The following is a 12,801-nucleotide window of genomic DNA, read 5'->3' as shown; positions in this document are numbered from 1 at the left end:
CACTGGAGAAAGCAATTGTGCTCGGAAGGCAGCCAGGCCAGTAATGAGCACATGATGGTTGGACACCATAAGAGTTGACACCAGCCAGAGCATGAAACAACTAAGGCTTGGTTCACACTGCTACGACAGCAAACTTTGCCCTGTGACTTCGATCCGACTTGGAAGCTATTTAGGAGCCTGTACAAGGGCTAAAGTTGCACTCATGTCAGACCAAAGTAGTACAGAAACGTTTTCTAAAGTTGGAGCGACTTGTGTGTTATCATTTACGATGGCTCTCATAAGAAAACACTGAGTTTAACATGTCATTCGACTTGAGGCCTCATACGTTGGATCCCATGTCGCAGCAGTGTGAACCGAGCCCTAAAGAAGCAGCACAAGATCAGGAAATTGTGGAGTTAACTGGCCCTTAGAATCGCCTAGAATCAGACACAACTCAACGGATAGCAATCACACATACTAACTTTATAAAAGATATATTACCAGACATACACATTTATTATTCATCAAAATTAGGTACTCCATTAAATCAGTAAACAAAGGCGTGGTAACATGATATTGGTATGAAGTATCCTCCTGACAAGCAAATAATTTACATTCAATTAAGTTACAGTGCAAAACTGTTACATTTGATCTTACATCATTTTAAATCATTAAACACTGAAGGCTGTTAAAAAATAGGTATAAAATGCTAAAAATCATTAAAGTACAAATCTTCAAAGCATTTCAGGTCTTCACACATAATGGTTTCAAGGAGAAAAAAAGTTCTAAATCGTAATTCAAAAACGCTTTCCCATCAAGAAACTAATCACTTCCTCAAATAAGGAAAAAAATTACAGTCAGTAGAAAAACTTCCACATGTCCTTCAGTATGCATAAAGAGCATTACAGAGGCCGCTACTCCGCATTTTCCTCTGTAATGGCAAGATGATAAGCAGCACCATACTGGAGGCTGTGGGGATACTTTCCCTTCAGCTCTGGAAATGTGCTTAGTACAATTGGTAAAGCAATCTCTTAAGGACGGAATGAACGTGAACACACCAAAGAAAATCCACACACATATTCACATAGGATACTTCTGAAGAAACCGATTAAAGGCATCATAGATGGCTTGCCTAGAAAGAAAAGAGAATGAACATGAACTATAGTCACAACAGATAAAAGTATCTACAGCAAAAAAATAAACTAGTTATGCAAAGAATATCGGCTGGTTAAAACCACTGTCGGGTATTTTGTTTTTGCCTTCTGTGACTCACTAGAGATTCCCCTTTCCCTTCTGTCCCGTAGACATAACATTCTGCCAAGGTTTCTAAACTCTGAGGACCCTCCTCTAGGCAGAAATATCCACCAAATAATGCTGAAACACTGGATACATATACACATAGAAAATCTAAGCATACATATTAGTACATGAATAGACACAGCCATTACTTATAATTACTTTACGTATGGCCTTGTGCTGCTTCCAAATAATTTCCAAGCCCATGGCCCGGGAGCTGGCAATGGTGAATTACCATAGAGCAGCCTTTCTCAAAAACTTTTTTTTTAACATGAAGGAACCCTTGAAAAACATTCCGATCTCAGGGAACCCTTGCTAATAATTGGTATATCCAAGCTAATAATTGCTATATTCAAAGCTCGTGGTACAGTGGGGAAAGTAATTAATTGATCCCCTGCAGATTTTGTAAGTTTGCCCACTTACAAAAGAAATTAAGGGCCTATAATTGTTATCATATGTGTATTTAAAAATGATAGCGACAAAATATCAACCAAAAATCCAGAAAAATCAAATGATACAAATGTTATAAATGGAGTTGCAGTTCAGTGAGTAAAATAAGTATTTGATACCCTACCAACCAACAATAATTCTGGCTCCCACAGACTGGCTACAGTATGTGCTCATGTGGTACACAGATTAGTCCTGTCAATTTAAGAAGGTGCTCTTAATGACAATTCGTTATGTGTACAAAAGACACCTGTTCACAGAATCTCTTTCTTCCATTCAAACCTCACCATCATGGGCAAGATCAAAGAGCTGTCAAAGAATGTCAGGGAAAAGATTGTAGCACAAGGCTAGAATGGGCTACAAGGCCATCAGCAAGAAGCTTGGTGAGAAGGAGACAACTTTTGCAGCGATCATTCGCAAATGGAAAAAATACAAAATAACAATCAATTGCCCTCGGTCTCGAGCTCCATGCAATATTTTGCCTCATGGGGTAAAGATGATCATGAGAAAAGTGAGGGATCAGCCCAGAACTACACTGGAGGAGCTTGTGAATGATCTCAAGGCAATTGGGACCACAGTCACCAAACAAACCATTGGTAATACAATACACAGCCATGAACTGAAATCCTGCAGCAAACTCAAGGCCCCCCTCTTTAAGAAGGCACATGTACAGGCCCATCTGAAGTTTGCCAATGAACATCTAAATGATTCAGAGAAGGATTGGGAGAAAGTGCTGTGGTCAGATGACACCAAAATTGAGCTCTTTGGCATTAACTCGACTGGCTGTGATTGGAGGAAGAAAAATGCTCACTATGAACCTAAGAACAGCATCCCTACAGTCAAGCATGGAGGTTTATTATGCTTTGGGGCCGTTTCCCTGCTAAAGGTACAGGTGGACTTTGCCGCATTGAGGGGCCAATGGTCAGGGCCATGTATTGTAAAATCTTGGATGAGAATCTTCTTCCCTCAGCCAGAACACTAAAGATGGGTCGTGGATAGGTCTTCCAACATGACAATGACCCAAAACATACCACCAAGGCAATAAAGGAGTGGCTAAAGAAGAAGCACATTAAGGTCATGGTGTTGCCTAGCCAGTCTCCAGACCTTAATCCTTAAGAAAATTTATGGAAGGAGCTGAAACTTCGAGTTGCCAAGCGACAGCCAAGAAACCTTAAGGATTTAGAGAATATCTGTAAAGAAGAGTGGACCAAAATCCCTCCTGAGATGTGTGCAAACCTGGTAACCATCTACAAGCAATGTCTTACCTCTGTGCTTGCCAACAAGGGTTTCTCCACCAAGTACTAAGTCATATTTTGCTTGGGGATCAAATACTTATTTTACTCACTGAACTGCAACTCAATTTATTAATATTTGTATTGTGTGTTTTTTTCTGGATTTTTGGTTAATATTCTGTTTCTGGAGCTGTCAGCCCAGTCTGAGAGCTAGCAGCATATTTTTGCTAGCTAACAAATGTGCAATGAAGGACAACATCCCCTTGGCACAGGGACCCATGTGTAGGAATATTTTTATAATATTGTGTAAATCAAGTGGTTAAAGAGCATCACCCAAATATATATTTTTTGTGAGTTTCTTCTATTGAGAACAATATAGTTTTAACTGAATACTCAGCCAAAACTACAAACCGCTATTCCAAATTGCTTTTGGCATGGGGGAGTTGGGAGAGAGTCAAAAGTCACTACACTTGAGCTGTGCAAGGCCACTGATATTACACAGTTCATATCTGTGTGTCTGAAGCATGCTGACTATATTACTGAGAAATTTCTTTAAGAATCAGCAAACAAAAAAATTTCATGTGTCTATTAATAATTCCATGGTTACTAATGTCATAACTCTTCTTGCTTACAGCTGAATAATAAACCAGTAAGCTAACACACAAATTATACGAATAGAATAAAACCATGAAATATGTATGTTAAACTATACCGTATAGGTTAAAGTGGTTGTAAAGGATGAAGGTTTTTTTACCTTCATGCATTCTATACATGAACGTGAAAAAACCTTCAGTGTGTAGCCTCTACTGCAGCGATGTGCACGAGAGCAACGGCTCTCCAAGGTCTCTTCCTCCTCATTGGCTGAGACACAGGGTGGGACTGAGCCATGCTCTGTGTCTCCCATAGACACACACTTGGAAGTGAGCATGCACGAGTGGGTGAGGGGCCAGAAGTGACAGTGGGGTACACCCTAATAAAAATGACTTGTCTACACCTAGTGACCAATTCCTTGCAAATGGGACTGTGGATATATTTTCACTTAATCAGCGCTTGCAGCTGCTGATTGGTGTATTCTGGCAGTGGAAGAGTCCTGCTGCCAGAATACTATAGCACAGCTGGGTGGCTGATCAAAAAACAAAAAAAGAATAATCCATCTATTGACAGCTTTAGTGTGGCTTTAAACATGTTGGTCCTTCCCCACAATTTGACAACTACCCTTTCAGAATCTGATGTTCCAACTTGATGGCAGTGTTAATTTTGGCAGCAAATTTTGATTCAGTTTAAGTCTTAGTCTTTTGACTAAAATGGCATTTTGGTCTTCTGCAAATGTTTTAGTTGTATTTAATTGACTAAATTTCCAGTACATTTTAGTCGACTTAAATGTCCTACATTTTAGTTGACTAAAATCTCCAGTACGTTTTAGTCATCTAAAATCTAATGGGTGTAGTTAAATTTCAATGCATTATTTAAGCATTTCTCTACAATTTCCAAACTCATTATATACTGCTGGAGTAAAAAATCCAATATGTTATTATTTATGGTATTATGGTTTGAACATGTACTACAGAGCAGTGATAATTTTGATGTCAAATTTCAAATTGGTTTTGGTCATACTCTTTGGACTAAAATGCCATTTTAGTTTTAGTTCCTATTTTAGTCGACTAAAATAGTATTTATTTAGTCTACGAAAATGTTTTAGTCTACAAAATCTAACACTGCTTGATGGACAATTTTCCCCCTTGTCATTAAAAAGACAAAAGGAAAAATAGTAAATTGCTCATAAGCCACTACAGTGCATTGGCCAAGTTGCATGAGATAAAAACATTAGGAAACCAAAAAAGATGTTCACCATGAATACCTGAAAAGCCCTTGTTTGAAGAGGTAGGCACTGACATGGCCACCTTCTATATAACGAACCTCACAACCAGGCCAAATTTCTTGAAGACTGCGTACACCAACCCTTGGGATATATGCATCTTCCTTGGCTTGCACAACTATAATTAAACTGGGATCCACCGGAACTAAGTAAGGCAAAATAATGTATTATTTCTTTTACCAAAATCTCAGGATTAAAACACATGAAAAAGTCAAAGACATAGAAAAAAAAAAAACAAAAAAACAAAAAACAAACACGATTTACCCATTTTAGATTAAAGCTGCAAACAGCTAAATACAAAATTGGAATACACTTGCTGGGTGCCGGCTTAGTGATTACATCACAGGTACCTTTTAAGGTAATATTTGGGTCTGGAAAAACACTTGGCGCAAAGCTGATTTATATCCTTTCTGGCTAATAGGGAACATGTTTAAATGAAAGTTCTTGTGCCTGGAGTTTAGCTTTAAGAAGCAGCTGCCAACTTATGAGCTCATCACAAGTACGGCATTGAAGCCAAGCACGACTGTTTACTTTTGTGCTTGGCCTCCCTCAACTAGTTAGTATTCTATCAAACAGGAGAGTATAGTAATCTCACATGAGGACAAATTTGCACACTTGAACTAGTTGCATTTTATGATTTTTTTTAATGGATTCTTAAAGTAGAAGTCCACCCCAACACTAATATCCCTGCATCTACAGACACCCACGATCTAACACTAACCTATCTAGCCCTGTAAAGAAGAAATCAGTATGTGTAAGGGATGTCAAGGTACCCCATAAAAAGGATTATAGTTCTGTCATGGAGAGAGTAAAACTCATGGCATTTCTATTAAATCACCAGTAGATGGCAGCACAGAGTGAAAAGCCTGAGTGACATAGAGCACATTCTAATGAAACCATTGCTGATAGCAGGGGAACCAAAAAGACTGACCTCTGTTTCTCGTGGGAACAGAATAGCAGTTGCTACCCGGTCTATCAGTCTGAAGGTCATGCGTTTGTGTCATTGTCGAAACTTTTCAATAAAAACACTTCTGGTTTCACCCGACCATATACATTGGATGTATTGACCATACTTTCAGCATACGTGCAAAATATACATACCTTTTTTGAGGCCGATCTGATCCGGTATCCAGCGGCGGAAGCTCTGCAGAGGATACAGCCGACTGAATGGGGAGTGACATCACCCATAGAGTTATTATGGGGCTTCCGTTGTCGGCTGCCTCCTCTGCACCTGCCTCCACAGCGAAGCCGCAGCTGACAGCTCAGCGTGTGATCGGATCGCATTGACTTCAGAAAAGGTATGTATACGGATTTCTTCTTCACAGGGTTAAATAGGTTAGTGTTGGATCGTGGATGTCTGTAGATGCAGGGATTTTAGTGTTAAGGTGGACTTCTACAGACACCCGTTTTGAAATTACAGTTAAACTCCAGGCAGATATAGGGATTCAAGTAAAACATTGTACTTAAAACGACCATTGCTAAACCTTCTTCTGTTGCAGTGCTTGTTCACAGAAAGGGAGAGGCTGTTGTAAACCCTTTACTGCCCCTGCTATCATGTTGCCCCTCTATGTGAATTTCTATGTGATCGCTGTCAATCACGTATCAAAAATTCTTCTAGCCCATGTATCACTAGTAGTTGCAGCTTCCAGCATACAGGGTCCAGGTTCCTTGGGGTGTTTTTCAAATCCTAAATACAAGCCCAGGCACTTGGAGTAGCTTAGCACCAGCATAAGAGCCAGTTTATGAACCTGAAACCACCCCACAAGTCTGCTTAAAGTTACCATTTGGCACCTTGTGGATAGCTAGAGTGATATTCTCCAACACACAGATAACTTATGTTCAGTAATGCCACATAAGAAAAATATTAGTTTGTCCTTCTGTTGTATTCTTTCCTTCAACTCACAAGTACCAACTGGCTCCACAGAAAAAATACATCAATGTAAAAAATATTATTTATTTCAGGTTTGTGAGTATTTTCATGGTGGTGTTATAAATATTTATTTCACATAGTGCTATAAATTAGCCAGTTGGGTAAAAGTCTAAAGGGTCAAAGTCCCTTTAACATTTTTTTTAAACTACCCATGCATGTTAATGGTAAGCTAATTTACCATGCTGTGGCATGTATGTCTGTGGTAAATGAAAATTACCCTTAGTTACATTTCGGCCCAGAAAAGGACAGGGAAGGAAAGTGAGAATTTTCAGGACAACGTAAGAGGGCTCAGTAAATACCTGAGAAGTTTCCTACATGTGTGCACTCATCCATGACGCCTTTCATAAATAACCAGGACTCCCTTTGCAGAGCTTCATTCTTCTTTGTGTCTTCTCTCTTTTGGGGATTGCTGAGTCCAGCAGTCATTGCTTGTCTAATATATGACAATTTAGAGTGACCTTGGAACATAAAGCTATTGTTGCCACTACTTGCTGTTTGAAGAGAATCAGGAGATAATGGCTTCCGGGTGCGGTTCAGGTGGAAAAGGCTGGCAGCTAGTTTTAAATGGGTCAGACTGTCAACACTTTTTGGGGAGTTTTTCACAAAGTCCTGTCCCATCTTGAATGAATCTGCCTAAAATGAAGGAGAAATTGTAAGAACCAAAAGGAACATACATATAGATAACAAATTTAACCAGTTAAAAATATTGGGCATACAAAGTATACATTAAAAAAATCATATATGTATATATGAGACAAAGATAAATAATTTTAGAACATTTTGCACATTTAATGTGACTTATAAACTGTACAACTCAATTGAACAACACACTGAAATCTTTTTTTTTGGGGGGGGGGGGGGGGGGTGAAAATAAAAGTAATGTGGTTACAGAAGTGTGCACACCCTCTTATAACTGGGGATGTAGCTGTGGTCAGAATTAAGCAATTACTTTCAAACTCATGTTAAATAGGAGTCAGTACACACCTGCCATCATTTAAAGTGCCTCTGATTAACCCCAAGTTAAAGTTCATCTGTTCTAGTAGGTCTTTCCTGACATTTTCTTAGTTGCATCCTACAGCAAAAGCCATGGTCTGCAGAGAGCTTCCAAAGCATCAGAGGGATCTCATTGTTAAGTATCAGTCAGGAGAAGAGTACAAAAGAATTTCCAAGGCATTAGATACACCATGGAGCACAGTGAAGAACTGGATGTCCCTCCAAAATTGATGAAAAGACGAGACGAAAACTGGTCAGGGAGGCTGCCAAGAGGCCTACAGCAACATTAAAGGAGCTGCAGGAATATCTGGCAAGTACTGGTTGTGTGGTACATGCGACAACAATCTCAGGTTTTCTTCATATGTCTGGGCTATGGGGTAGAGAGGAAAGATGGAAGCCTTTTCTTAGGAACACAAACATCTATGTCTGGCTAAATTTTGCAAAAACACATCTGAAGTCTCCCAAAAGCATGTGAGAAAATGTGTTATTGTCTGATAAAACAAAGGTTGAACTTTTTGGCCATAATTCCAAAAGATGTTTGCGCGAAAACAACACTGCACATCACCAAAAGAACACCATACCCACAGTGAAGCATGGTGGTGGCAGCATCATGCTTTTGGGCTGTTTTCCTTTAGCTGGAACAGGGGCTTTAGGTAAGGTAGAGGGTATTATGAACAGTTCCAAATACCGGTCAATATTGGCATAAAACCTTCTGCTTCTGCTAGAAAGCTGAACATGAAGAGGAACTTCATCTTTCAGCATGACAACGACTCAAAGCATACATCCAAATCAACAAAGGAATGGCTTCACCAGAAGATTAAAGTTTTGGAATGGCCCAGCCAGAATCCGATTATTGAAAATCTGTGGGGTGATCTGAAGAGGGCTGTGCACAGGAGATGCTCATTCTATCTCTCTATCTATTATATATATATATATATATATACACACACACACACACACACACACACACACACACACACACACACACACTTTAACCATACTGCATGTGCTCAAGACTTCCTCCCTGCTGTGGCGGTGACAGTCAGGTTCACTCTGGGGTTTAGGAGCAGTGAAAGTGTTTTCTTATGTACATAAAGCCTTTAAGCAGTGTTTTCAGCTTCATTTATAGATACAATGCAACATCATTCTTACACTGTATTTGGCTTTGTGCAGATTAAAGGCTTGTGACTTAATCCACATACATATCAGTTCTAGCAACTTTTTTGATAAAAATGTTTTAATAGGTTTGGGTCAATGTTACTTTAGCTTTTTGAAAGTTTTATAAAATTCTTAACTCTTTTATATCAACTTTTTTTTTTTACTATCTATATACAATGTTTTTTATTTGCAAATATTTAAAACATGACAAAGGTTTTCCAGAGTACTACAGGTTACCTTAAAGTGGTTGTAAACCCCAAAAAAAAACCTGCAAGACAAAGGCATAATGAGCTAGTATGCATAGCATAAGGCATAATGAGCTAGTATGCCATATAGCATAGCATACTAGCTCATTATGTATTACTTACTTGAGATTGAAGCCCCCACATCGGTCCTTGTTCACCGCTCCGGCTGGGGACATCGCTCCCGGAGTTACTTCCAGGTATTGCGGGCTCCGTGCACTGATTGGCCGGAGCCGCGATGACGTCACTCTCTTGCATGCGTCGCCGGTAACGGCACAGTCTAACTGAAGCAACGGCATGTACGTGCCATTGCTTCAGTGCGCATGACGTCGGCACATGCAAATAAAGGGGATGTCTCCTAAACCGTTCAGGTTTAGGAGATATCCAGGGTAGCTACAGGTAAGCCTTATTATACGCTTACCTGTAGCAAAATTTGTGTTGCAAGGGTTTACAACCACTTTAAAGCGGAGTTCCACCCTCAAAAACGTTTTTTTTTTTTTCAAGTCAGCAGCTATAAATACTGTAGCTGCTGACTTTTAATAAGGACACTTATCTGTCCAGGGAGCCTGCAATGTCAGTCCCATCGGCTTGGGTGAAGACGCGGCCATTGCAACTAAGGGAAACCGGCAGTGGAGCCTTCAGGCTTCACAGCCGGTTCCGAACTGCCCATGCCCGAGTCGCACGGTGCTTTCTAAATGGCTCAGTTGCCTTCTGGGACACACACAGGTAGCTGGGGGAACAAGGAGGGGCCAAGGCAGAAGGGGAAATGACGTACTTCACCGCAGCGAGGCTGGAACGGAAGTACACCTTTGTACTTCATAAAAGATAAGAAAGAAAAAAAAAATGTATAAAACCAAAAACGAGGGATGGTCTTTAGTTTAAGACCAAGTAGTAAAGTTGGGTGGAACTCCGCTTTAAGAGACAAAAGAATATTTATTTATTTCAGGTACTTATATAGCGCAGTCAATTTACGCAGCGCTTTTCCATATACATTGTACATTCACATCAGTCCCCACACCCTCAAGGAGCTTACAATCTAAGGTCCCTAACTCACATTCATACATACTAGGGGCAATTTTAAACAGGATCCAATTAACCTACCAGCATGTCTTTGGAGTGTGGGAGGAAACCGGAGTACCCGGAGGAAACCCACGCAGACACAGGGAGAACATGCAAACTCCAGGCAGGTAGTGCCATGGTTGGGATTCGAACCAGCGACCCTTTTTACTGCTAGGCGAGAGTGCTACCCACTACACCACTGTGCCGCCCATTTAGGCCCTTTCACACGACCATTCTGGTAAGTTTTTCAGGCAGCAGGTGTGCATTATCCACATATACTAACATGTCAAGATAAGAGTCTGATAACACGTTGGGACTTACCACTCAGTGCAGGAGAGTGAACATTTTGATATGCTCTGAAGTTTTTCAGGCAGACCTGATCAGACGGTCCATTCACCCCTACAGACTTGTGTCCGTTTACATCTGCCTACCTCCGATCCAGTCCTCTGAAAACAAACGGAAGTGGATCCGGTCTCCTCCGTGTAGGTGGATCAGATCGGAGGGTAGATGGATGTGAACGGACATGAAGTGCTTTTACACCTGGCTACCCATAGAGCAGAGTGGGCTCTGTCCATGTCCGATCTGCATAAACTGAGCAGACACAGACCTGTCATCCACCCGCTCTGATCAGCAGGGGATTAACAGACAGGTCCCCTGCTGGTAAAAACAGAAGTTACCCATGTTAAAGGGGTCTTATGGTCCCCTTAATTCCTTTTCATGTCTGGAAACTGTTTTGAGTTTATCAGGTTGTCTCCAAACATCTATGTAAGAGCATGTCTATCCCTCAGTAGAGGTCACTTGATGCGTTTATTAGCAGATTTGTGCATTACTAGGGTCTATCTTTTATAGATTAAGTAGGGGTAAAATTGAGGGCGTGGCCTGAAGCTGCATGGTGTAAGGAGTGCAGAGTGAGAGCTCCGGCTGCACGTTATCCTATGATCTGATCCTGCGGGACTAAATCATCCCTTATTTCAGCACAAACTACCAGCACCCCTTGGAGAAGCATCCGTGCCTATGTCGCCACCGAAGCGAGCGCTCGCAAAGCTTGACAAATACCGCAATGATGGCCAGGACACAGTGGGGGAAGATGGCGCCGCATCCAGCTCGGGGGAGGAGGTCCCGCCTTCCATAGACACTGCTCGTATCCTCGATGCTGTCTCCCTCGGTCAGACGACCCTCACATCCAAGATTGAGGAAGTTAAGGTCGACATCTCCCTCATCCGCCAAGATATGCACAAACTGTGGGAGAGGGTAACTGAGACAGCGCGCAGAATCGGGCAGGTAGAGGATGATATCCCTCCCTTGCAAGTCACTACCAAGCGGCTTCAACATCAGCTAAGTGTCCTCCTGAGTAAACATGGAAAACAGATTGCGCCGCTGCAACCTCAGGTTTGTGGGACTGCCAGAGAGATCAGACCCTCCCACGTTCCTAGAAAACCTGGTAATTACTAACTTCAGCAGGGAGGCCTTCTTCACGTTCATGGTGGAGTGGCCACCACCATCTGGAGCCCCCCCGCGCAATTTCTAGAACCTAGCACCGTTGTGCACTTCTGTTAACTTTTGTTCGCCCCCTGCGACAGCTGAGAGTGCACCTGGACTTTCATCCCAACTACAGTCTCATGTCTCTTACTCCTTTGTTTATGGACGTCAGTGCACCTCGCTGTCTTCCCAAGATATGTTTCCCTGGCCAGCTTCAGCTCCCACGGCTGTGATGGGCTGCCATAAGTTTGATAAGCCACGCTGGTCAGAGTTGGCAATGTTGCTACAGTTTTTTCTTTTTTTTCCCTTTTTTTTGTTCTTACTGTGTCTGACATGTGTTACATTGCAATATCTATGCTGCTTTTTATTAATGATATTACCCATCTGCCCAGTTCCATGCATGGCCCCCTGCAGGTCTTCTATTGACTCTTTACCGCTCTCTCTGGCTCGCCTGCGGGGCTCCGATGTGGGATGGGCAGTGGGGCCTCTGTTTCACTGCCTGTATGCTTATATGTTAATTGCACCATATGTGAATGTGGACTTGAACTACCTCCTGCTGGTCAGACTGAGAAGCCAAACAACATGACCGCTATGATGGCAACCCTCAAGTTAGTCACATGGAACGTCAGGGGGTTGAGGACCAAGCCTAAACGGCTTGCTGTTCTCTCCCACCTCAAGCAAATGCGAGCAAACATAACTGTTCTTGTAGAGACCCATATTACGGGCCAAATGCAGATGTCGTTGAAAAACCCCTGGGTAGGCTGGATATACCAGGCCCATATACAAACAACTCCAGTGGTGTTGCCATCCTCATTGCTAAAATGGTCCAGTTTCAACTTCATGGTTTGCGGTCAGATCGGCAGGGCAGGTTCTTACTTCTACATGCTACAGTGGGAGGCCTTGAGGTCCTCCTCCTGGCCTTCTACATCCCCCACCTTTCCAGTTTGCGGTTCTCAGGGAAGGAATCGCCTTCATGGCTCAGCACCCCACAGTACCTGCCATATGGATGGGGGACTTCAATATGGTAGTAGACCTCTATCTTGACAGACTTCACCTGCCCACCACACTGCCAACTCAGCCTGCACTGACCAGGTTTGGCAAATTCCTTCT

The 12,801-nt window shown here is 41.9% G+C and overlaps 1 protein-coding gene across 1 annotated transcript in view; it reads right to left on the bottom strand.

Moving 5' to 3' along the window:
* Window positions 1–441: 441 nt before the first annotated feature.
* Window positions 442–12,801, bottom strand: part of ABHD18 (abhydrolase domain containing 18) — a 74,944-nt gene continuing 62,584 nt past the window's right edge. Inside the window, exons 11-13 of the mRNA XM_073603788.1 lie at window positions 7,060–7,393; window positions 4,813–4,975; window positions 442–1,111 (exon numbers count right to left, since the gene is read on the bottom strand). Of these exons, the coding sequence (XP_073459889.1) occupies window positions 1,060–1,111; window positions 4,813–4,975; window positions 7,060–7,393 (549 nt within the window). The 3' untranslated portion in view covers window positions 442–1,059. The remainder of the gene's footprint in view (window positions 1,112–4,812; window positions 4,976–7,059; window positions 7,394–12,801) is intronic.

This window comes from Aquarana catesbeiana, linkage group LG01 (assembly GCF_042186555.1).
Source record: "Aquarana catesbeiana isolate 2022-GZ linkage group LG01, ASM4218655v1, whole genome shotgun sequence".
NCBI classification, from domain to species: domain Eukaryota; kingdom Metazoa; phylum Chordata; class Amphibia; order Anura; family Ranidae; genus Aquarana; species Aquarana catesbeiana.
Note: the sequence above shows the minus strand (reverse complement) of the source record. Positions and strands in the feature narration are given on the sequence as shown.